The sequence below is a fragment of the Crocuta crocuta genome, unplaced genomic scaffold, assembly GCF_008692635.1.
Source record: "Crocuta crocuta isolate KB4526 unplaced genomic scaffold, BGI_CrCroc_1.0 scaffold93, whole genome shotgun sequence".
NCBI lineage: Eukaryota > Metazoa > Chordata > Mammalia > Carnivora > Hyaenidae > Crocuta > Crocuta crocuta.
In genome coordinates, this window is record NW_027529641.1 from 6,637,882 (window position 1) to 6,662,189 (window position 24,308).

Consider the following 24,308-nt stretch of genomic DNA (forward strand, 5'->3'; position numbering starts at 1 on the left):
GGTTGTCCTCTCCCCCGGGGCAGCCACCGTTCCGGGAAACGAGCCATCCAAAGAAACACCTCCATCCAGACACACCCGACAACTTCTGTTGCTTCAGGACTTCTGTGCCCAGCTGTATGCTGCAAAGAGGTTCAAAAAGAAGCAGAAGGGAAGGGGGATGGGAGAAAAGATCCATTCATTTCACCTCGCAGCGGGGCGAGTACGATCGGGAAGCATGACCTTCACTGCTTAGAAGTAAGCCTCCAGCAGTCACCAGGAACTGACCAGTTTCCCGCTTTCCTTTGACTGGTGATGTAGGACATGCTTACATCATGTTCATGAGACTGACAGAACGGTTAAAACATAGCCCCTGGGACAACTGAGACTCGAGCACCATGTCCTAAACTCTCTCCTTTCTAAAATAATGTGTTTTAATAATAACATTAGATATTAAATTAATTATTTGTTAAATAGCACCCCCTCACCTCATTCATTTGCAGTGCTCTTGGTTAATAATGAGGCCTCAGATGTGCAAAGCAGGAGGCATGAGTATGGAAGAAATGGCAGTCCCCACCTTGAGGACCTGCCAGCTCCGGGTATGGCCCGGGTTCAACAAGCAAGAGGTCTGAGGGAGCGATTACACTTGCCATTTGGAACATTGATGAGGCGGGTTTAAAAAAATGAAGGCTGAGGCTCATAGAGGATATTTTGTAGGTGTTTCTGAGCCTTGGGGCTTGTGAGCAAGGTGTATCTCTTCTCCCAACACACACATAGACACACTCATGCACACGCACGTGCACACGCACAGAATGGCACTCAGCTGTAGAGGCTTGCCGCCATTTTGGTCAGAGGCCCTTTTGGGTTAAGTGCTGCCTGGAAGCAAGGGCTATGCCTCACCTTGTCCCAGCCCACACACTAGCCGCCTGGGTCTGGGCCCTGGGGTGGACGTATGACCCGGGCCCTGGCTTCCCAGTGAGGGGGCCGCTGGGCTTGTGGACATCCTACAGGCCTTGGCCTGTTGGCCACTCGTGATCTGTGGTGGATACTCGTCCATTGTCCTCCTCTGAATGCCACCTCAATTTCCTTCCAGGTCGGATTCCCTCCAGGAGTGGTCAACATCGTGCCAGGATTTGGGCCCACGGTGGGAGCGGCCATTTCTTCTCACCCTCAGATCAGCAAGCTAGCCTTCACGGGATCCACAGAGGTACTTCCTCACCGGCTGTGGGCAAAAGCGGAAGTCACTGAATGGTCCGAGACCTGGGAACTTTTCCTTTGAGGAGCTAAACTATGGTTTATTATCCTTCTAAATATGACCATGTTATTTAACACAGAACAATCAGTAAAAATAATGATAACATAATAATAAGTAAATAAATAAAGTCACTGGTCCAGTTTCCAAACTAAATAAATATATAATAGAACTCAGAAGCCTTAGAAAAAAAGATTGGTAGATAAGATAAAATAAAAATGTAAAACATCCGTAGGACAAACAACATCACAATCGAAGGGAAAGGATAAATAGCAATTTGGGGGAAAGCCAGTCATAATTCATGCAGCTCTCCAAGGCTTAAAATCTATAATATCCCTAAAAGTCAAATGGGGGGGGGGAGCACACTGAACGGTGAGAGAATGGGTAATTCAGAGAAGAGAAACGCTGAATGTTCCACAAGCTTGACCTAAGTTCCTGGTTTTGTCTGTCAGATTGGTAAAAATTGGAATCCAGTGTCATTGATGTTATCGGGAAACAGGCACTCACTCACCCCAGTACCAGGATTCAGGGCAATTTTGTAGCACTGACCACAAATTTGAAAGTGTCCAACTTCTGCTCCAGAAATGCCATTTCAAAGCAAGTATGTTGAGAAATATTCTCCATTCAAGGACATACTTTCAAGTATTCTGTATCCATTCTGTTGCAGCCCTTACAATAAGGAAAACTGTCCCGCATCTGTGGTTGAAGCACAAAAAAGTTAACTGTGGGAAAGTGTCTTCAGGACGATCCCACTGGTAAAAGCGTAGGTGCGGAGAAATAGAAATTGTCCGTAAGGATGGATCCCTAAGAAATTCTTAACCAGGGCCACCTCTGTGCAGGTCCTGAGGCTCAGGGTGAGGGGAGACGAGAACGTCCCCCTTTTTAACTGATGCGCATATGCATGTGGAATTATTTTTTGATATTCTGTCCTTGAGAAAGAAATGAACAAACACTGCCCATGCAGTGAGTGTCGCCATCTTCCCCCTGAGATTCATCCCCCAGAGCCTGAGAGGCCAGTACCGTATCCACTCTCCTCTGCTGGCTGGCGTGAGCACTGCTAGAGAAGTCTAGTAAGAGCTGAATTGGGGCCCAGCATGGCATCACCACAGCCGGGGGCGCTCAGCACACCTGCCCACCCTAAGTGTCCCTGCTCTGTCCATCTGTGAGAACATCCCTCAACCCCACAAGGAGTCGCCAGCCCATGGCAGACTGGTATTGCTTTGATGCTCTCTGGGGACAATCACTGTCATTCTGAAACTATTCCAAGCATCATTCCGGTCCATCAACTGTGAGCTGGCCAATTTTTCTTTAAAAATGTTTTAATGTTTTTTTAAAATTTTATTTTTGAGAGAGATGCAGTGAGAGCAGGGGAGGGCACTGAGAGAGGGAGACAGAATCCGAAGCAGGCTCCAGGCTCTGAGCTGTCAGCACAGAGCCTGACGCAGGGCTCTAAACTCACAGACTGTGAGATCATGACCTGAGCCGAAGTCCAACGCAACATGGACTGGGCCACCCAGGCGCCCCAAGCTGGCCAATTTTTAAAATGCACTCACGCCTAGGTTTTGGGGAAACAGCCTCAGCCCTAGAAGAGTCCAGCCCTGCCTCTTGCTAGCTTAGCTGCCTGGCTCTCACCCTCCGTGTGCACACTGGTCTCTGAGAGTCTTCCCAGCTCTGAGTGTGTGGCACCAGCTGTGTGAAGGGCCCAGCCTAACTCTAGCAGTACGTGGAATGACAGGAGAGACCTGTCAGGGACATGAAGGAAGTTGGTGAGTGGTTCCTCTGTTACTGCACAGCGCACCAATTCTCTCCCTTCCCCCTGGGGAAGCCTCAGGCTTGAGTCTGATTCCAGACAATCAGCTCTATCTCATCCTGAAGGTCAGCTTCCCTATTACCCTAATATTCAGAGGTTTCCTGAGATTGTACCACAGAGCCACACAGAACCACCTTCCCTACTAGTGGGAGCTGGTCCCCTCGGGCCCCTTACCAGACTAGCTGGACGTCGCTGCCAGGACGGATGGGCACCAGGACAAGTGGGTAGCTGGCCGTGCCCTTCGCCAGCTCTGTGGCTGTGGGTGAACCACTGGGCCTTCCAAAGACTCCCACTCCACCCCTGTAAGTGGAACAGTTTGGGCCAATGTTCCAGTGAGGTCAAGGTCTGATGCATGAGGAGACACAGGGAGAGGGGAAGACAGCATCACGGCCCAGGGCACCTGGGCAGAGAGGCAGGGAGCCCTGGGCATGCAGTACTCACTGCCTCCTCAGCTCGTCCAGAATGTTCAGGCCATGCCTGGCCCCATCCAAGGTTTCATTGGGTCTGTTTTTTATCCTGCAGGTTGGAAAGCTGGTTAAAGAAGCCGCCTCCCGGAGCAATCTGAAGAGGGTGACGCTGGAGCTTGGGGGCAAAAACCCTTGTATCGTGTGTGCTGATGCTGACTGTGAGTCTCCCTTTGTGGGCATTGCTGGGGCTTTAAGGGATCCATAAACCTCTCCCTGCTTCCTTGCCCAAGTTCAGGACCAACTGACACACACACACACACACACACACACACACACACACACACACACACAGAGTGGTGCTGTTTTTCTACCTTGGGCCATCTTGCCCTAAGTAGGCAGATGGAGATCCAAACACCAGCTTTATTGCTGATAGAAAGCTGCATTTGGAGAAAAGTATATCCCGTGTGGTGGCAGAGAGGCTGCCTGTTTCTGCTTTTGAAGATTAAGTTTACATCGCCTGTCCCTGCAGAGCTGGGGCTATGGGAAGCAAGTCCAGATTCTTCTCCAGAGTCCAGTGTGCAGGGAGGGGGCCAAGAGAAGGAGGAGCAGGGCAGATGCTCCCCGCTCACAGGCATTCATCATTCTACCCTCGCAGTCAATATTTTCTACCACGCTTCGAGGCTCTCCAAAGACTCGAGATGTTTCTTCCTTCTTTGTCAGGCCTGGCAAATCAGAAGACGGTGGTGGCTGACCCTTAAAATTACCTCCCTAGTCTGGGTGCTGTCTCTCTCCCTCCACCTCTGCCCTGAGAAAGCAAACCTGCCCACCTGCTTGAGGGCAGTTTGTGTCTTGCTAGAGCTTCATGGTTGGCACAGTATGAAAATAGATGCTATTCTTGGCTGCGTGTCCATAAGGAGGAAGAAAGGGCCAAATCAGGCATTCATTCACCTGCTGATAGGGTCATCTGTCACAAGGTGTGACTTCCCAAATACCCTGAAGCCCTTAAAGAGGAGCCTCCCCCACCTGCCCACTAGTGCCAGAAATTCCTCTCATGGAGAACAAAACCTTCCATTCCATGCAAGGTTAGAACTGCAAATATCCCTGAGAAAAATGACCCTAGCCCAATTTCTTGCTAAGATGTAAATGACTGATATCACTTCCTCTCCTTGAAGCTGGCTTTCAATGGGAGAGTGGCCTGGGGGAGGAAAAAAACTTCAAGGAAGGAGGGGGAATCTGGGCATGAAGACAAGCTTTTCATTTTTTGCCTGGGTTGGTGGCCCTTGTGGGAGCATCACTCACTGGTGTCACTGATGGTTTCTGGAGCCACATGAAACAGTACTGGGTATTAGCACATTCGGGCTCCCCAACTCCAATCCTAAAGAGCCAAGACCCCTGTTTTGCATTCTTGTGCCACCTTATCTGGGTGCCCCGTCTGCACCCAACTCATCTTATTACCCCCTCAGTGAAAAAAAGAGAAAATAACCTGCAGCTAAAATACTAAACTCCTCCATGTTTGAGGGTTGGTTTTACAAGGGTCATAAACCCCCTACATAGCCATCTCCTGCTCCTCATCTGGGCCACGCCAGAGCACAAAAGTGACGTCACTGGCATCCAGACATAGTATCAATGGTGACATGCCCCCATTCTCCATCACAGCAGCCATTACCCATGGCTCCCATCAGGATGCAGGAGGGGTGGTTGGCACAGAGAAGGTAAGGGTCAGAGAAAGCCAGAACCTTAGGGTGCCACCTGCTGCTCCAGGGACTTCTACAGACTGTCCTGCCTGGTAGCAATGGCTTGGTTCTCAAGGTGGAGGCCAGCAGCCCTTGGAGCTGCCCCAAGAGCAGTGCTGGGTGTCTGTGGATCAACTGCTCATGGGAAAGCTGCTTTTCTTAAGCAACAGTGTGTGTACCGGAGGGGCGGGGGATGTGGAAAAACCAGCTAACAGTGGAGCACCAGAGGCCATCCTGTGAACCCTAAAGGGAAGCCCACTGAGCATCTCTTCTTCATGAAGGACCTCCCCAAAGGTTTTACTTACTAAGCACCCTTCTAGTTTTAACTTGGTGCCTGCTCTACAGTTCAGATTCAGCCCTCATGAGGCAGGATCCCTGCTTTCTTTTTTAACCCACATAAGTTCTACATGGAGTTCATGTTACTTAGTAAGACTTCATAAGCAAAAGAAGCTTGCTTAATAGGACTTGATAAGTGAAGGAAGCTTAAGGTGGAAAATATGGGCTTCTTTAAACGCTGTCATCAATGAGGGGCGCCTGGGTGGCTCAGTCTATTAAGTAGTGACTTCTGCCCAGGTCAGGATCTTAGGATTCCTGAGTTCCAGCCCCGCCTCCGCTCTGTGCTGAGAGGTCAGAGCCCAGAGCCCGCTGTGGATTCTGTATCTCCCTCTCTGCCCGCCCCTCCCCTGCTCATGCTCTGTCTCTCTCTCCCTATCAAGAATGAATAAAGATTAAAAAAAAATTGTAAGCTCTCACCAATGCCTACATCGGTACTTACCAAAGGTTAATCTATAGAACATGCGAGTCCTCCAGAAAGGGGGAGGGGAGGGATCCATGAGCAGGTGAACGGAGGGTGGAGGAAGGGGCATTACTACAACTCTCCGTGCTCATTAGTATAGTAAAGAAGTCCAGAAGTCTGAAGAAGGACTCACTTAACGCCCCATGCCCCACTCCCGGTGCACCAGAAAATCCCTTTTCCCATCCTCTCTGTTGGGAAATGCTGAGAATAAAATTAATTTCTGAAACGCAGTCATTCCGGGGCCTGTTTTCTTGCCCCGGCAATTAGAGCTGCAGCTGTCACCAGTCCGGCCCTAACGACTTAATCGCTTCCTCTTGCCCCCGCCACCCCCTCCCTCCAGTGGACTTGGCTGTGGAGTGCGCCCATCAGGGAGTGTTCTTCAACCAAGGTCAGTGCTGCACGGCTGCCTCCAGGGTGTTCGTGGAGGAGCAGATCTACGCAGAGTTCGTCAGGCGGAGCGTAGAATATGCCAAGAAACGTCCCGTCGGTGATCCCTTCGACGTCAGAACGGAACAGGGGCCCCAGGTAACCTACTAATGTGTAGGCACCCCGCTTGCATGTCTGGAGGCTGAACCAGGCAGTCCCTTTGGACCTGGTCCCTTACAGCTCTGGAGCTTTTTGATTCCACCTTCCGGTCCCTCTCAAAGCAGAAGTGTGTGTGGGGGGGGATGCGTCTTAAAGCAGAAGGAAGGCTGCTTGGCCACCTGAGGCTTTTGTTTAGATGCAATGCCATCCACGAAGAGTATAGTGCCATCAGGTCTCCTGCGGTTATGAAGTGGGAGTGGTCACACACCCCCTGTTTGTTTCTCTTTGCAGCAAATAATGCCAAGCTCAGGGCCTTGGCTGGAGGGAGGCACTCCCGGTTCAGAAGGCCTTACGCTTGCACCCTCCAGCCAACAGGGCCATCCACTTTCTGAGCCACAGGGATCCCCAGAGGAGAGACTCAGGCAGAGGCTGTCTTACTTGGCTGGTTTCCCTGCAAAAGAGGGGTTGTAACCCTGGGCGGAAGGCAGCAAAGTACAGACAGGAGCAAAGTGCCCAGAGCCAACAGTCTCAGCCTCCAGACCCTCGAGCTCACGTGTCCTGTAGGACAAGGTGACCGTCAGAAACCAAAGAGCCCCAGTGGAGAGGGCTCTGGGAACCCGGACGTATCTCTGGGCAGGCGGAGCATGTCTCTGGAGGCCTGGTTTTCGAAACTAACGACAGGATGAAAATGATCATAACCACGAGGTTTAATAACCTCTTTAAAAGGGCACATCCTGTATCACTTTCTTACTAATTATGCAGTGCGGCAGATGGATAAATATTTAAGAGGGCAGCCTGACCATCCCATGCATTATTGAAATGGAGCTCGACAGCAACCCACTTTTCTCATAGCCAAAGTCCTGTCCCAGCCACGAAGTTTCTAATCACGTGTCAAGACTCACCTACTTGTGTCTATATCCTGCGAGCTTGCTGCTTACCCACTGCAGTGGCACCATGTGTTTGCATGGGAAGCCATGGATCTGAGCGCAAGTTTGGCTCTGCGACGTTGTGAAAGTCCCAACTCCTTCCAAACCTCAATTTCCTCATCTGGAAAGTGGGAGTGATGGATGAATATTATGAATATTCATAAAGGCAGCTAATAAGTCTTTGTTTTTTAAAGGGGGGGACAGAGCATTAAATGATGAGCTCCTTGATCTAGGTGGCAGTAAATGTCTGTGCATCCCGTGGGGACAGCCTGGCTGGTGAAGGGGGAGGACCATGTGGAAAAGGTGCATTTCTGGCCACAGTGCCCATCCTTGCCTTTTCCCAGCCCACATGCTCTGTGGCTCCAAAGCCACGTGACCCTGGTGGAGAGAAGCATCTCCGCTTGTGGCCCAAATTCCCCACTGTGCCAGACCTCAGCTCCAAACCCAGCGGCCAGTGACACAAAGTTGTCCAGTGGCCCTGGTTGGATTTCAGGTCTGAATGCAAACATGGCTACAAGTCATTATCAAACCCACCATGATTGTAAAGCTAATCCAGACTCCGTGGGAAATATGTGAGCTGATCCCATACTAAGGAAACCCTTTCACCCCATCATTATTCATAAGTCTCTTTCCAAGGCTCCAGGCTTGACTTTTGAAGCCAGATACAGAAATCTCTTCCAAGAGAGCAGATCCAAGCAGAATGGGTGTTGATTTCGTCGGTGCTTTTGATGCCGCTGCTAAAAGTCCTTTTGAAAGCTCACTTAAGCCGCCTAACCTCAGCATATTATTTTAGGACGCTGTTGGATTTTTTTCTCCCAAAGTGCTTTTTCATCTATGGTAATAAGATTTTTACTCAGAGAGGATTTACAGCTGTCTAAATAGTCAGTCCTGTCTGTCTCATGCCTGTAAAACAGCTAGCTGACCTACACCAGTGTCCACTGCAGGCAGTTGCTTTGCCGAATGCCCCAACATCTTTCAGGTTTATTTGGCAATGAGGTACATAAACATTGCACAGGCCACCTAGGGTGGGGGGTGGGCAGATCTGCTGCCCTCCCCAGCAGAGCCCAGTGCAGCTTTCGACCTGTCCTTCGGGGTCCATCTGACTCCATCTCTGGTGCTGTGCCCTGCCATGCCCTTCACTTCTGGTAGGTTCTTCTTCCAGCACTGGAAGGCACCAGCGGCCATTTCTTGGAAGACTGTAAGATTTAAACAATGTGTTCACATGGACTCCGCAGAAAGAGTTGAGTCTGGATATGCAGGCTTTCCACGGGGACCCCAACACTGCCTACAGGATGGACAGGCAAGAAGTCTGGTCTTACAGGCAGAGAATGGTCACAGCCACTCAGGACCCATAGTTTGGTAAAGCCCTACAAGCCCTCTTGGCCTCTGGGGAGGAGGAAAGAGCAATCCTGGAACTTTTAACCCAAGACCAGGTTCATCCGGAGAGAAGTTGAGAGAACGCTGAGATATTACTGGACCCATTACAGTTGTTTAAATTACTTCTCTAGATGGGAATATATACAGAAGAGTTCAAACCTAGAACGCATCTAAATGTCAGAGGAGAAGAAGCTTTCTTCCATCCTCCTCCCTCATTTCATAGACCTGGTTCTTCACCTTCCCTCTGTGCATACACAGTCTTAGCTTCTCACGTAGCCCTCCAGAATTTATGTATATATAAGCAAATAGGAATATATATTCTAATTGCCCCTGTTTTCACCCACAAGACAACTGTGACATCTATACTGTCTGCACCTTGATTTTTGTGTTCTAATAAGAAATTTGAAGAGCTTTCCATACGGCATGAGTATCTGCCTCATTCTTTTTCACAGGTACATAGAATTCTGCTATATGAATTCACCAGAATTCAAATAGCAGTTCTTTTTTAAGAAAGAATTTTAATGTGTATTTATTATTGAGAGAGAGAGAGAGAGAATGAGCATGGGAGGGCAGAGGGATGAGGAGACAAAATTTGAAACATGCTCCAGGCTCTGAGCTGTTAGCACAGAGCCTGACATGGGGCTCGAAGTCCCAAACCACAAGATCATGACCTGAGCCAAAGACGGGGACGCTTAACCGACTGAGCCACCCAGGCGCCCCAACATGTTCTTTTTTTTTTAATGTTTTATTGATTTTTGAGAGGGAGATAGAGCATGAGTGTGGGAGGGGCAGACACACACACACACACACACACACACACAGAATCTGAAGCAGGATCCAGGCTCCGAGCTGTTAGCACACAGCCCGATGTGGGGCTCGAACTCATGAACCCTGAGATCATGACCTAAGCTGAAGTCAGATGCTTACCCGACTGAGCCACCAGGCACCCCTAACATGTTGTTTTTTCAATTAAAGTTTACTTATTTTTGAGAGAGAGAGAGAGAGAGAGAGAGGGATGGAGCTGCATGTGTGTGGCTAGTGGGGGAGGGGCAGATAGTGAGGGAGAAAGAGAATCCAAAGCAGAATCCCAATCCGCGCTGTCAGCGCAGACCCTGATGCAGGGCTCGATCCCACAAACTGTGAGATCATGACCTGAGCCAAAACAAGAGTCGGACACTTAACTGACCAAGCCATCTAGGTAGTCCTCAAATAACAAGTTCTGATGAATGTGTCAGTGTGTGCAGTTACGCGCAATGTTGTGGAGTGTGTCATTTTGCAAACATACAGGGACATCAGTGGGACAGAGTCCCCAAGTGGGATTACCAAGTGGGAGCACATTTGTAATTTCTATAAGCATTGCCAAATCACCTTCCAAGGAGATGAACCAACTTACGTTATACCAACCTTGTATGAGCTTGTCTGTTTCTCCAGACTTACTAACAGGATATGGATTTTGCCCATCTGATAGTTAAGAACAGTATCTCACTTAGTTTTAATATGCATGTATGTCTTATAATGAGTAAGGCAGAATATCTTATCATGTTTAAAAGCCATTTTCAGTCCCTTTTCCATCAACTGTGCAGGTGCTTTGCATACTTTTTTCTTATATTTCTAGTCATTTTTCTTATCATTTCCAAGAACTCATTATTTTATTTATTTATTGTTAAATATTTATTTATTTTTAGATAGAGGGAGAGAGCAGGGGAGGAGCAGAGAGAGAGAGGGAGACAGAGAACTGCAAGCAGGCTCTGCACTGTCAGCTCAGAGCCATAAACAGGACTGGATCTCATGAGCCCTGAGATCATGACCTGAGCCTAAATCAAGAGTTGGATGCTTAACAGACTGAGCCACCCAGATCCCCCTCCAATAACTCTTTAAATGCTAGAGAAATTAGCTCTAGTTCTATGATATGACTTGTCATTTTTTTCCAGTTTGTTTTTTTGCCCTTTGCTTACGATGTTTTTGCCTTTTTTTTTAAATAGTATACTCAAATTTATCATCTTTTCTTTATGGCTTCTGGATTTCACATCATAGAAAGACCATCACCCAATATTTTTAGAAGTGTTCTCCCACATGAGAGAATTTGAAAACTTTCCTGTATTCATTTTTCATGGTCTAATTTTTTATGTTTGGAATTTATCTGGGTACAAGGATCCAACTTGGAATTTTAACACACGTCAGGAAATGACTGGTCCAGGGACGTGCATGATTTGTGCCCACTGGCTCTGAAAAAGCCAGCCTGCTCCTCAGGAACAGTCATCCAAATACACAATTGGTTTGCTTATATTTTAATTTAAAGTTGCTTTAACAAAACCAGTTTTTCTGTCTAAAAATCTCAGTTACAGCAACCCAATCACAGTCAAAACCCTGTGTCTCTCAGCCAAAGAGACTAGCAACAGGGTCATGGTCAAGAACAGGGCATCTGTGGATTTGGGAAGAAGGACCACTGGAGATGGAGATAGCTCTTCTTCCCTTGAGCACAGTCTCCCAAAAAGGGTGCTCTTTGACAGCTAGTTGGGTGCCATGTTCAAATGCAGATTATTAGCCTAGTGGTACAGGGTGCCCTCTAGCCCAGGAAATTCCTAGGCAAGGCGGCGGAAGGTGGGGCCTTTCTGACAATCTGATGCCTCACAAACAAGCAGCCCACCCATCTCACCTTCAAGCGTACTCCACTCTTTTTCTGAGGGTGCTGGGTACAGTGGTCAGCTTTCCTTCTTACTTATCCACATCATGGATGAAGATTTCCAGTAACTGTTAACGCAGATCCATGGTGCCCTGTGAGAAGGGCACAGGGGTGCCAGATAACATACATGGCACTCAGCTAGATTTGAGGTTCAAATAAACAATGAATGACGTTTTCAGCATAAGTATATGCCAAACATTACTTGATATATACTTATGCTGAAAATGTCATTCGTTGCTTTTCAAAAATTCAAATTTAATTGGGCACCTGTAGTTTTATTTGCTAAATCTGGCAACCTTCCCAGGATGCAAAGAGTTGGGAGAGGAAGGAATGTGACCACTTCAGATCTTATTTCATTCACGGATTTGCTTAACAGCATGGAAGAAGTCAGTCATATGAATAAACTGTACACCTGGAGAGGGTGAGAAGAGCCTATCTCCCCATTCCTCCCCTGCTCCAAAGAGCCTAGGTATGTACATCAGAAGAATATTTGTATACAAGGCACATCTGTCCCATGACTTATGACTTGGTAAGGACACTTACGGGTAGGACAGCTGATCGTGTGGAAGGCCATTGGACCCATTAAGATGGCAGCCACTGCCCAGAAGGAATCCAGGACATACTTCTCATTGTGTTCTGCAGATTGACCAAAAGCAGTTTGACAAAATCCTCGAACTGATCGAGAGTGGGAAGAAGGAAGGAGCAAAGCTGGAATGTGGGGGTTCGGCTATGGAAGACAGGGGGCTCTTCATTAAACCCACGGTCTTCTCAGAAGTTACTGACACCATGAGGATTGCCAAGGAAGAGGTACTGGGCACTGCAGGAAAAGCTTCATCCCATGGGGACTCTTACAGGACTTGAGGGGGGAGAGCGATTCTTTCAAACAGAGGTCTTCTCTAGGGCTCAGGGATCCCAGAAGTCTTTTTGAGGGGAGCATTTTCTTTTCTTTTGTTGCCTTCTTTCTCTCCTTTGGGGTCCTGAGAGAAGCCATCTTGTGTACCTGCCTTTGCAAACCCCAAGCACTATATAGTGGGTGCAGAGTTTGTCCTAACCCCCATTTTCACACATCCCTGGGGATCAACTGTCCCTCTTCTGTCTTCTGACACATCCTCAGGTTAGCACATGCTGGAGGGCTCTTGCTGCCTGTAAGTTCACAGTCCAAAGCTGCCTTCAGTCCCCCAAGACTGAACTGAAATGACAAGTGTATTCATGCAAAGAACATATCATGGCTGGAATTCTTTATGAAGTTTTCGACCATGAGCATCTTTGCAAATGGTGGACCTCCGTATGACTTCCTTAGGACCCCCCTAAGAGTGTGATTCTAACTTTGCCTTTCAATCTTACCATTAATCTAGCCGGAAATTGGTTCCCACCTAGGGTCCTGGGTGGTTCCATCCTGGGATGTGGTCTTTTGGGACGTGTGAGAAAGTGAATCACTGCTGAGGGCTTCCTGCGTGGGTATTTTATAGACTTTCTCCTAGAGATTTTTATGAGATTCTTATTTTTATTTTGCATAGCAAGGAGCATTGTCTCATCCCCTCCCCTGGGAGTTCTTAGGGAAACATTTTGACATCTTCATTGATGGAAAACGCACCACCAAGAGGTCGGGGCACACAGTTCTACAGCTATGCCCTGCAAACACCCTTGGCAATAACTTTCTCCAAGAAAAATTTGGAAAGTTTTGTCTTCTGTGCATGTCAGCATGCAGGGTCAATGCCAAAGCTCAAGGGCTGGGGCTTCTCAGAAGCCCTGATGACAATAAGAGATCATAAGCCTGAAATATACTTTCAGCTGACCTTTTAATTTTTAATTGTAATCCTTCCCTTCAAATGTCAACCATCACAGAGATAAAAAGATCTCTGGACATTCTTTTTTCTCCGGTCATCATTTCTGCTGCATATGAGCACTCTAGGTATATGGAAAAGGCATAAAATGAAAGCAGTGCTTGCTCAGAGTGTATGTGCTTCATTCAATCATGACTCATTGTCATTCTTGCAATTAATTAATCCTAGATTTTTGGACCAGTGCAGCCAATACTGAAGTTCAAAAATATCGAAGAAGTGATAAAAAGGGCAAATAGCCTTGAATATGGACTCACAGCAGCTGTGTTCACAAAAAACCTCGACAAGGCACTGAAGCTGGCTTCCGCGTTAGAGTCTGGGACAGTCTGGTGAGTAGAGGCTGTGCATGTTTCCGCTCCTCTGAGTTGCTGACTTGCTCAGTTCACTAGTCTTCTATTGACAGAGAGCTGCTAATTGTATGTTATGTGCCAAGCACCGTCCTAGTGCTTTGCTTGATACTCATGACTGCCTCTGAGATAGGGAGCGTTATCGTCTCCATGTTCCAAATGAGAAAAGTAGACACAGAGAGGCTGGGTGGTTGCAGGGTCACACAGCTAGTACAGGGCAGAGCAGAGACCACAGCGGGCCGGCCAGCTCTGGTGCCCGTGTAGCTCTGGTGCCCATGCCCTTGACCACCATGCCATGCTGCCCTTGGACTTCACTCCATCTCACTTTAATTTTTTATTCTGATTCTAAAATCAGTGCATGGTCTTGTTCAAAGTGTGGATGAAATTCCCTGCTTTACCAGTAATCCTGAAGATGACATTATCCTCATTTAATTTTTTAAATGTTTTTAAATGTTGATTTATTTTTGAGAAAGAGACTGAGTGGGGGAGGGCCAGAGAGAGGGAGACACAGAATCCGAAGCAGGCTCCAAGCTCTGAGTTGTCAGCACAAAGCCTGATGGAGGACTTGAACCCATGAACTGTGAATTCATTACCTGAGCCAAAGTCGGATGCCTAACTGACTGAGCCACTCAGGTGCCCCTATCCTCATCTTAAAGATGATAATGCTGATAAATATGAATGGGAGCTCAGAGAGGCTGAGTAACAAGCCCGGAATCCTATGGTCTAGCAAGAAAACTTTGAAGTCAGGTCTGGCTCATTTCAAAGCTAAATCTTATTCCATTATACCATAATGTCCCTTTCCTTTCTTCTCCCCCTTGAATATTCCCTTCCTATCCCAGTGAAAAGCTTCATTTTTAAGAATATTTGAATTTTAGCTTCTGGTGGGAAGAATGAGAAGACAGAAGTTGAACATACCTGTTCCCATTATTAAAACTTTGACTAAAAGTCACTCTTCAGGCAATAGTCTGCTTCAAGCGCCTGGGAGCCGAGACACAGTGCCCCGGGTTGGTCTTCTCCAGGCAATCATGAGTCTCTTCTGTTCTTCCTCCAGGATCAATTGCTATAATGCCATCTACGCACAGGCTCCATTCGGTGGCTTTAAAATGTCAGGAAATGGCAGAGAACTGTAAGTATTTCTGTCATTGCACGCCCATCGGCAGTTGGATAAAAAAACACTACATTCGCAGGGTGGTGGGAACATGTACTCCAGTCCAGTGCCCTCGCCCCGTGCTCCTGAGTGGCAGGCTGGGTCTGCTATGTCAGGAAGGCTGGCGCCCCTTTCCCTCTGGGGCTGTGCCTGATCCCTTCCATCCTCCATCGCCTTCCTACCCCTGCCCTTCCCTGCCTTTATCTTCATGTCTTACCCCTTCTAGCCCCAGGACCTACCTCTAGTCTCAGCTCCTGTCCTCCCCAGCACCCACCACATGTGGAGACGTTCGGTTGAGACTCAACATAGGCTCCTTGTGTGAGGACAGGGACAGAACTAGAAAAGTGCACTCTTTGCCAGACTCCCATAAACCCCGGTCCTCAGCAGGGAAGATGGGCCCTCTCCCAGGCTGGGCTCTGGCACTGTCCGCCCCGCCCCCCCCTCCGCCGGCACAGGCTCTGGGGACAGACTCTGAGCTACTCCGGCCCCTTCTTGGTGCCTCTTTGGGAGACATACTGCCCTGTCCTCTGTGGTTCCATCAAACCCACTCATATTCTTCCAAGGCTCTTTTCTGTCTTGCCCGCTGGGTAGATGAACTCCATGCATAGACTAATGGACAGGCCTTCTTGGGTCTGGCCTGAGATAAAAGGTCCAGACACAGGGCTGGACAGAGCGTTCCAGGAGTGGACACAATGCCGCTTCCAGCTGGACGCTGCCTTCTCCCCCACATCCTTCTTGGTGGTGCTGGGGGTTTTATGAGTCTTTGTGGACAAACAGCTTGTAGGATCAATCTTCCCAGGGGACCATCTGTGACAACATGCAGGGCCGCTCCTGGAACATCTCAGAGGGCTCTTAGCTCTTCCTCTTAGTTAAACAGTTTGTATTGTTTATATACAAATGCATCACCTCGTCCTTGTTTGTGCATCTTCCAGTGAGAGCACTCAGTGCTTCCCCTCAGCTCAGGCCCTAGCAGGGCCTTCGGGCAACTCCCCTTCCAGATTCTTTTTTTTTTTTTTTTAATTTTTTCATAGTTTATTTATTTTTGAGACAGAGAGAGACAGAGCATGAGTGGGGGAGGAGCAGAGAGAGAGAAGGAGACACAGAATCCGAAACAGCCTCCAGGCTCTGAGCTGTCAGCACAGAGCCTGATGCGGGGCTCGAACCCATGAACTGTGAGATCTGACCTGAGCCGAAGTCGGACGCTTAACCGACTGAGCCACCCAGGCGCTCCTCCCCTTCCAGATTCTTAATAAAGATGTTATGAAACAGTGGGGCTGGCATCCCTTCCTGAACAAATGCTTTTGACCAGTGTCCACAGCCCTGGGGGCCCTTCCTCCATCTTGGTCTTTCTCTCTAATCCATTCCTGAGTCATGACAAATATGCCAGGACCATCTGAACATCTGAGTAGAAGGTGTCCCTTGGTGTCATCGGCATCCCAGTGGCTAGTTTCCCCTTTAGGAAACTGTAGTAAATTCTTGGCGGTGAAAATCCTTTGCAGAAATCATGTTTCGTCCCGAGTGCCTTGTTTGTGGTGTGTTCTGTGAGCCTCTGCCTCATTTTCTTTTCACAACCTCCTGCTCAAGAGAGACATGGGGCCTGGGCCAGGGTCACCTGGGTCCCCTTCAGGGCCCCCCGACAGCCATAGTATGGGTGATAATTGGCATTCGCTGAACAGAGGGTCTGCCAGGCTCCGTAAGAGCACTTTCGCATGTGTCAATTGATTCCACGCTCACACCATCTATGAGGCAGTGTCTTAGTGTGTTCTGGTGGCTATAACAACACCACAGGCAGGGGACTTGAATGGCAGACATTGATCCCTCACAGTTCTGGAGGCTGGAAGCCTGAGATCGAGGTGCCCGCAGATTTGGGGTCTGGCGTGGGTTAGCTTCCTGGTTCATAGATGGCTGTCCTCACATGGTGGATGGGTGAGGGAGTCGTCTGGAGTCTCCTTCATAAAGACACGCATCCTATTGGTGAGGATCAATGCCTTCACCTCAGGAGTCAAGGTCTCAGTGTACAAACTATAGGTGGACACAAGCATTGTCCATTGTAGATGGCAAGTACTACTACCCTTGTTTTCTGGATGAGGAAACCCAAGGATGCCAGGAAGGGTCCATGCCTTTCCCAGGTCACATACTGCCAGCAAGTGACAGAAGTGGGGTTGAGCCCTTGGACCCACCACACTACAAGGCCTTCCTCAACAGGGATGTCATCCCTGTAAGCCACCTGGAATGATGTCAGCCAGGGCGTACGTGGTCATTGGTGTCCTCTAATCAGCTGCCTTCAACCAGTGACACCTGAGGGCCCCAGAACCCCACACAGTCCTCCTCCCAGAGGCCAGACACAGCTTCCTGCTGCAGCAAGAACTTTGGCCCCCAAACAGACAGCCTTGGATATGGAAGCCATGGGAAGGGTGTGTGGGGCCCACCTGACTTCTAGCGTGCACTCACTCACACCAACTATTGCTTAGTACTTTCCTCACCTGTGTCACTTCTGTCCCCTTCCCCTGTGCTAACAGTGCCTCAGGGCCTCAGCACCCCCACCTGGCACAGAGCATAGCCCATGTTTCATCCTGCCACAGTCGGGACTTTTTTTGGTGTGTTTTTTTGACCCTTGGCATATATTTTCCCAAGGCTTTAGATAAAGTACTTTAACATAATTCCCAGGGAGCCTGGAAACTGACTTGCAAACCAATTTCCATTTTCAGTTGTTTCTGATTAATGTCTTCACGTTGCATCTAGTTCTCCTTTTTTCTGTGCTGGAGCACTGCACGGTGGATTCCATGGTTTTCCCCGTGTCTGGCCGCCTGGACTGGGCTGGCTATCTGCCGCCCACCCACAGGCCCCTCCGGGGGCTGTTCCTGTGCAGGTCTTGGGCTGAAGCCTACAAATCCTCTTCCTCCTGGGCCGTTTTCTTGGTTGTTTTGCAGTAACGACAACAAAAAGCAACACCAACAAAAAGTCTAGACCTCCTGCCACTGATCTTCAATCCCATTTGTTAGAGGTGGCCACTGTTCCATCATTCATTTTGTTCATGTGCTCTTTCATTCACTTAGCAGCTATTTGATGAGCACCTTTAGTGTGCCAGTCGCATGCTGGGTTCTGATCACATAGCAGTGAACATAGTATCACTGGTCTCTCCTCCTTCCAACATTATGATGAGGTCTACTAGGAGAATGGCTGGGCTCGTGGATGGCTTTGCACGCCAAGACTGTCATGACTGGGCAAGAAACTCATTAGGAGAATGCCACAGTGGGGTGAATACGAGCAGCAAGAACGTGAACTCTGGCAGTGATTGCAGGAATAGGAAGAATGAGGTGATTCATGTACTTAATCTTATAGGAATAGTTTAATACTGGACTTATTAGTTCATGAGCTAATTCAACGTGCTTTCGTCACTTGGTGTACTTCTGTTTACTAAGTTGGATAAATCCTTGACCACTTTGAGTTTTAAACAATGCAACACAAATATGCTCACTGTTAGGATTTACTGTGCGTTTTCTTTGCATACGGCAGATGTGCATATGTGTGTTCTTTGCTGGTTTCAAAGGAAATGGGAGCTAGCTACTTTTGCTTTTGAGAATGGACTTTGGATACCCTTCCATTCTTTTCATTAAGGGTCTCCTGTGATGGACTTTTGTGTTGTTTCCAAGGGCTTTTGCTACTCCAAACCATGCTGGTGTACTTCCTTGTGCAGAAATCTTTATGCACTCGTGGGAGATTGTTTTCAGAATAAATTCCTAATATTGGGTAATCTGCCACATGGAACATGAGCTTCCCACTCTTTTGGTTTGCCTGTCTTTAATTGTGAGGGTATTAAGCACATTTTTAATACTTACTAAATAATCTGTATTTGTTTTTATGTGAACTGACTGTTCACCATGCCCTTTGTTGATTTTTCCATTTGGTTGCATGTGGGTTTTTTTTTTTAAACTGAGTTTTAAGCGCTCTTTGTATGTTAAGGAAAACAGAACTGTTTCTCACATAGAATAGAATTGTGAATGTAATTTTTTTTCTAGTTTGTCATTTGTTTGTAGGGGAAGGGATTAGATGGATTTTCTATTCTACAGAAGTTGAATTCACCATTCTGTACAGGGCTTTCATGTTCTGTGTTACATTTAGAAAAGATTGAAAAGCAATTCACTCATTCTTATGGGTTCTTGAACTATTTGTTTTAGGGAACTACCAAAAAATCTCAAAGACATGTTAATTAAAAATAATGCTATTACTTTCTGCCATTCATTTTTTTACCTAGCACATAGGAGGTGCTCTATACTAAATTATCTCCAATCATTTTAACTGCAAGGACATGATGGTATATGCCCATTTTAAAGATAAGAAATGGAGGCTTAGGGAAGGCAAAGAACTTGCATAAGCTACATTGGTCTAAACCGATAGTTCTCCTATTTGAGCTGCATCAGAATCCCCTGGTTTGTTAAAACAAAGATTTCTGGGGGTGCCTGGGTGACTGAGTGGCACAGTCGGTTAAGTGTCCAACTGTTGATTTCAGCTCAGGTCATGATCTCACTGTTTGTGAAATCAAGCCCAGAGGTGGGCTCTGCGCTGGGCATGGAGCTTGCTTGGGATTCTCTCTCTCCCTCTCTCTCTCTGTCCCTCCCCCACTTGTGTGCATGCTTTCTCTCTCTCAAAATAAATAAACTTTTTAAAAAGGTTTAAAAAAACCCACAGATTTCTGGGCCCCACTTTAGGAGGGTGTATTAGTTTTTTATTGATCATACAATAGATCACAAAATTTGTGGTTTAAACAGCATAAATTTGTCATTTGATACAGTTCTGTAAGCTCAAAATCTGACAGTCTGCAGGGCTACCTTCCTTTCTGGGGACTCCAGGGAAAGAATATGTTTTCTTGCCTTTCCTGGCTTCTAGAAGGTTCTCACATTCCTTGGCTGGCAGCCCTTTCCTCTGTGTTCAAAGCCAACAATGTCGCATGTCTCTAAACCTGGTTTTGTAGTCTCCTTTCCCTTTGGCTGTCTTCCCCTGCCTCCCTTCTACATTTTTAAGGATCCCAGTGATTACACTGGGTCCCCGCAGATAATCCAGAATAACTTCCCTATTTTAATTTGCAAATTTAATTCCATCTGCAACCTTAATCTCCTTTGCCACATAGGTGCTGAGGGTTGAGATGTGGTCACCTGGAAGGGGGGGGCATCATATCAGGGGCAGGGGCAGGGTAGGGGACCTGAGAATCTGCATTTCGAGCAAGTTCTGAGGTGTTGCTGAGGCTGCTGGTCTGGAGACCACACTTTGAGAACCACTGATCTAAGGGATGGAATGGGATAACGTCTCAAGTCTTCCTAGCAACAGAGCCTCCAGGAGTCACCTCTGCTACTACCTCTTTTCCTCAACAAGTACACATTTTTATGTACTTCACAGCAGAGCAAGTGTTGGAGAGGCGGTTACATCTGTCCAAAGCCATCTATCCCAGTTCTGGGAAGAGGGGCTACTCGGAGGATGGCCCATGATGCCCGAGAAGGGTCACCTGGGCTCTGCAAAACTTAAAGAAGGGACAGATAGCAAGGGTGCTAACTCGAAGGCTGTGTTCCCCTGGTGTCCAGGCTGTGCTAATGTCTGCTCCCCTCACCACTCTGGGCTGGCCTTATTCTTCTTCGAGCTGGTCCTCGCCTGCAGACTCTGAGGTCAACTCCATGCCCTCCGTGTCCCTGCCCCTTGTGGGTCCTCAGGCCACATGTCCAGCCCCCTGCCTTGTTCACCCATGCAGGCCCTCTTCTCACTCTGTGCTCCCCACCCAGGGAATCCACCTCTTTATTTCCATCCCTTTCCATTCTTTAAAGACAAACCCTTAGTCCTTCTGAATATTTCCAAAGCATCACACACCAAAAAACGTGGTATTTATTTATCTATTTTATTTTTTTAAATTTATTTATTTATTTTGAGGGAGAGAGGGAGGGGGAGAATCCCAAGCAGAATCTGCACTGTCAGCACAGAGCCCAGTGCGGGGCTTGAACTCACAAACCATGGGATCACGACCTGAGCTGAAAGCAAGAGTCAGATGCTTAACCGACTGAGCCACTCAGACACCCCAAGAAAGTGGTATTTAAATTTAAGTTATAGATCCTGTTACTTAGACATACTAATGATGTTAGGGTCTTGGCTACTCCTCTATAAAATCATCACATTTTGACTTTTTTGCATAGACTCCAAACTGCCTCCCCAGAGTACTGACCAACCAAGCGTTGGAACATAGTCCCCACAGAACGGCTAAGTGACACGCCCGTTTTACATTTTCCTCTTTTCTGTGATTGCAGTGGTGAATATGCGCTGGCTGAATACACAGAAGTGAAAACAGTCACCATCAAACTCGATGACAAGAGTCCCTGAGGAAAAGACCATCTCCTGCCTCAAACGTTGGACGGCCGAATATGGCAGATCAAACTTGCCGAAGAAAACCTGCATTGCCCTCCTTCCTGGGTCACTTTGTCGTGGAGACTTTACATCTACTGGATTTGAACGATTTTTCTTTTCCTCTCACACTCCTGTGTTATTGACCATTATGTTGTGTGTGAAATTGTAGTCCTGCCTGGGGGAGGGGCTATTGGCCATTTCTGTGTTTCTTTTTCAACCAGGTCCTGGGGCGGGGCAGTGAAGAGGCTCAGGGTGTGGCCAACGGGAAGTGGCATTTCAAGTATCCAGCGGTCACTTACAAATGTTTTGCCAGCTCTGACTCCAGTAAGAACTTGGAAAAACTCCCCGGTTGCTCTGCAAACAGAGCCCTGTACCTGTGGCTTCCTCAGGGTCACCTACCCACAGAACAAGCCCCTCCTACCATTCAGTGGGAAAGAAACAGAGCTAAGTTAAAAACAAAAACAAAAGCAGGGCTGTGAGGAGCCAATGTGGGGAGCTCTGGGAATCAAGTACCGTGGAAGGGCACTGCAGATCTTGGGTGTGAACAGGAGTGGGTCTTCAAGGACTGCATCTCGACATTGACCATGGGACTCAGCTCAAAAACCAGTATTTCTTTCGGAATATGATCGAAATCAACACCCAAAATGCTTATCTAGAACTATGTCACAGTCGACCTTAACCAAGGCACTTTCTTAGGCAGAGAACATCACTAGTGTCACCGTCGCTGCTAAGGACCCAGTGCTCTGACACTACAAGAGCATAGCCAATGCTAGGAAAATTAACTCCTGCGTTTGACAAATCAGAGCCACCCTCCACTTTTACAAGTTATCAGTTTCTACCACTTGCATTAATGGTTTATGATCAGCCAATGTAATTTTCTTTTTCTCCAGTTTGGTTATCTGTTTTAGATTAGGAAAACACACACAACTGGAAAGGCCGTTGTTTTAATACAGCCTGGCTTTTTTAAAGTCCTATTTTGATATTAATTAATGATCAATTAACAAATAACACCCAGACTCCATGGAAGAACTGGGTTCTCCTACTACAGTGGTCTGAGTACTGCACTAACATGTTGCGAAATTTTCTTTTCCTCTCTGTGTGTGCAAATGCTATGCAATCCCAAGTCTTAATGTGTGCCCAGATAGCTTTTTAAAAAACAAAAACCAAATGTCATTGCGTTATTTGGATACTTTTGCCATTACTTCTAGTACTTTTCTAACGGTGCTTATGTTTGGGAGTTAAATCATGTTTGAGAATTAAATTGGGGGGAGGGCAATAATAAAATGAAAATCAACATCAAAAGCAGTGTATGGATGAAGAAAGTCCTAGTGAAATGGGGTTATCATTCTTGTCAGAAATAGGCAATACGCTATTCACCTTCTCTGCATAGTTAACACCACCTAAACTGTCAGCAACTTGCTGAGTCAGGATTCGACTCCATACACTGAATTTTCAGGATTTTATCTCAAGCGACTATAGACACTAACCTTGATAGTAATACATTAGAGGGTTCTTAATCTTTCATTGTACAATAATGCCTTTAATATGAAATGCTACATTATTTATAATTGGTATAGTTAATGTATCTTTTTATAGTTGTAAGTAAACAGAGGTGGTATATTTAACCTTCTGTAATATACTGTATTTAGAAATGGAAATCTATATAGTATTAGATTTCACTTCTTTTAAGGTTTACTCCTGTGGTATGGTTTTAAAAAATCTATTGGCCTGGGAATTCTGACCCTAACTGCAGACTGTGTTCAACAAGGCAACGATGATAAAATAAAATTGGATATTTGACAAACGTGTTTTTTCCTTTAAGGGCCAAACTCATTATAATTCTGTGATTGATCTTTCTCTTTCTGGGACCTTCGGCACAAAATGGCTTGGAATAAAGCAGTATCAGTAGCTTAAGATGAAAATTCCACTGGCTCAATCTATCAGGCCAGCATTTAGCCTGCGTGGGAAACCCGCTTATGTGGTTTTGGGGCTGGAGGAGACAGCAAGCTTGGTTTCAGATGCTCTGTGTCTTAGCAGGTGAAGTTGAGGCTGTCACCTATGCTGTCTGTTTTTGTCAGTGAGCATGTGATTGTGGAAAACAGTGGAGAGGATGGCATGGGAATTGAGGGAAAATAGATTTTAGGGAAAATACTGCATCCTGCTTCTGTGTGCACAGGTTTGCATTTTTGTTGCAAGGATCTAGGTGTTTGGGTCTCAGCCACCTTAAGTTTCTAAGGCTTTGAATTAAGAAGCTTCAGTCACCAAGTCGTGAACTGACACAGGTTGGAACGAGAGCATCCTCTGTTCACTTTGGCCATGAGGTGAAAGGGTGCCAGCTTTGACAAGAAACCCAAAGGGAGGCTTGAATCAGATCTGTCTTAATGTATACACTTAATGTATGCATGAAATTTATTTAGAGACCTTCCATTTGTCAATCTAAATGTGAGCAGAAAATTCTAGAAAAATGGCCTTTTCCTTCGTTTGGTACCATTCTGGGGGCACAGACTGGCCATGATGTGTGTGGATGTACATGCCTGCACTTGTATGTTTGTGGTGGGAGGTGGGCACATTCTCTAAAAGCAGACCCTTTGGAATAGCCTAGTTTTTCCTGACAGCAGATAAAGAATGTTTTAATGTTTATTTTTGAGAGAAAGACAGTGTGAATGGGGGAAAGGAAGAGAGAGAGGGAGACACAGAATCTGAAGCAGGGTCCAGGCTCCCAGCTGTCAGCACAGAACCCGATGTGGGGCTCGAATCCACGAACTGTGAGAACATGTCCTTAGCTGAAGTCAGCTGCTTAACTGACTGAGCCACCCAGGTGCCCTAAGGGATTTTTTTTCAGTGTCCAGGAAGCAATGTCTAAGGAAAGTGAGTTCCCAGCTGAAGAAATGACTAGAAGATAGTGTGGGTGGTGTGACGGGGTAGCAGTCGGCCAATAGGTCTTCAGAAGGCAAAAATGTTAGGTCCAGGGAGGTAGCTTCCACCTGACTCCACCTTAGGAAGGGTCATTCCAACATGAGATGCTGACAATCAGGGCAGGCAGAGCAAAAGCTAGAGGACCACAGGTCAGCGGGCATAAGTCCTAACTGGCCTGTAATAACCTT

The 24,308-nt window shown here is 47.1% G+C and overlaps 1 protein-coding gene across 1 annotated transcript in view; it reads left to right on the forward strand.

Annotated features, from left to right (window-relative positions):
• ALDH1A3 (aldehyde dehydrogenase 1 family member A3) overlaps nt 1-23,012 on the forward strand; it is a 39,513-nt gene extending 16,501 nt beyond the window's left edge. The window contains exons 7-13 of the mRNA XM_077762394.1: nt 1,070-1,183; nt 3,561-3,663; nt 6,315-6,499; nt 12,128-12,292; nt 13,498-13,655; nt 14,725-14,799; nt 21,108-23,012. Coding sequence (XP_077618520.1) covers nt 1,070-1,183; nt 3,561-3,663; nt 6,315-6,499; nt 12,128-12,292; nt 13,498-13,655; nt 14,725-14,799; nt 21,108-21,180 — 873 coding nt within the window. The 3' untranslated portion in view covers nt 21,181-23,012. The remainder of the gene's footprint in view (nt 1-1,069; nt 1,184-3,560; nt 3,664-6,314; nt 6,500-12,127; nt 12,293-13,497; nt 13,656-14,724; nt 14,800-21,107) is intronic.
• The last annotated feature ends 1,296 nt before the right edge of the window (nt 23,013-24,308 follow it).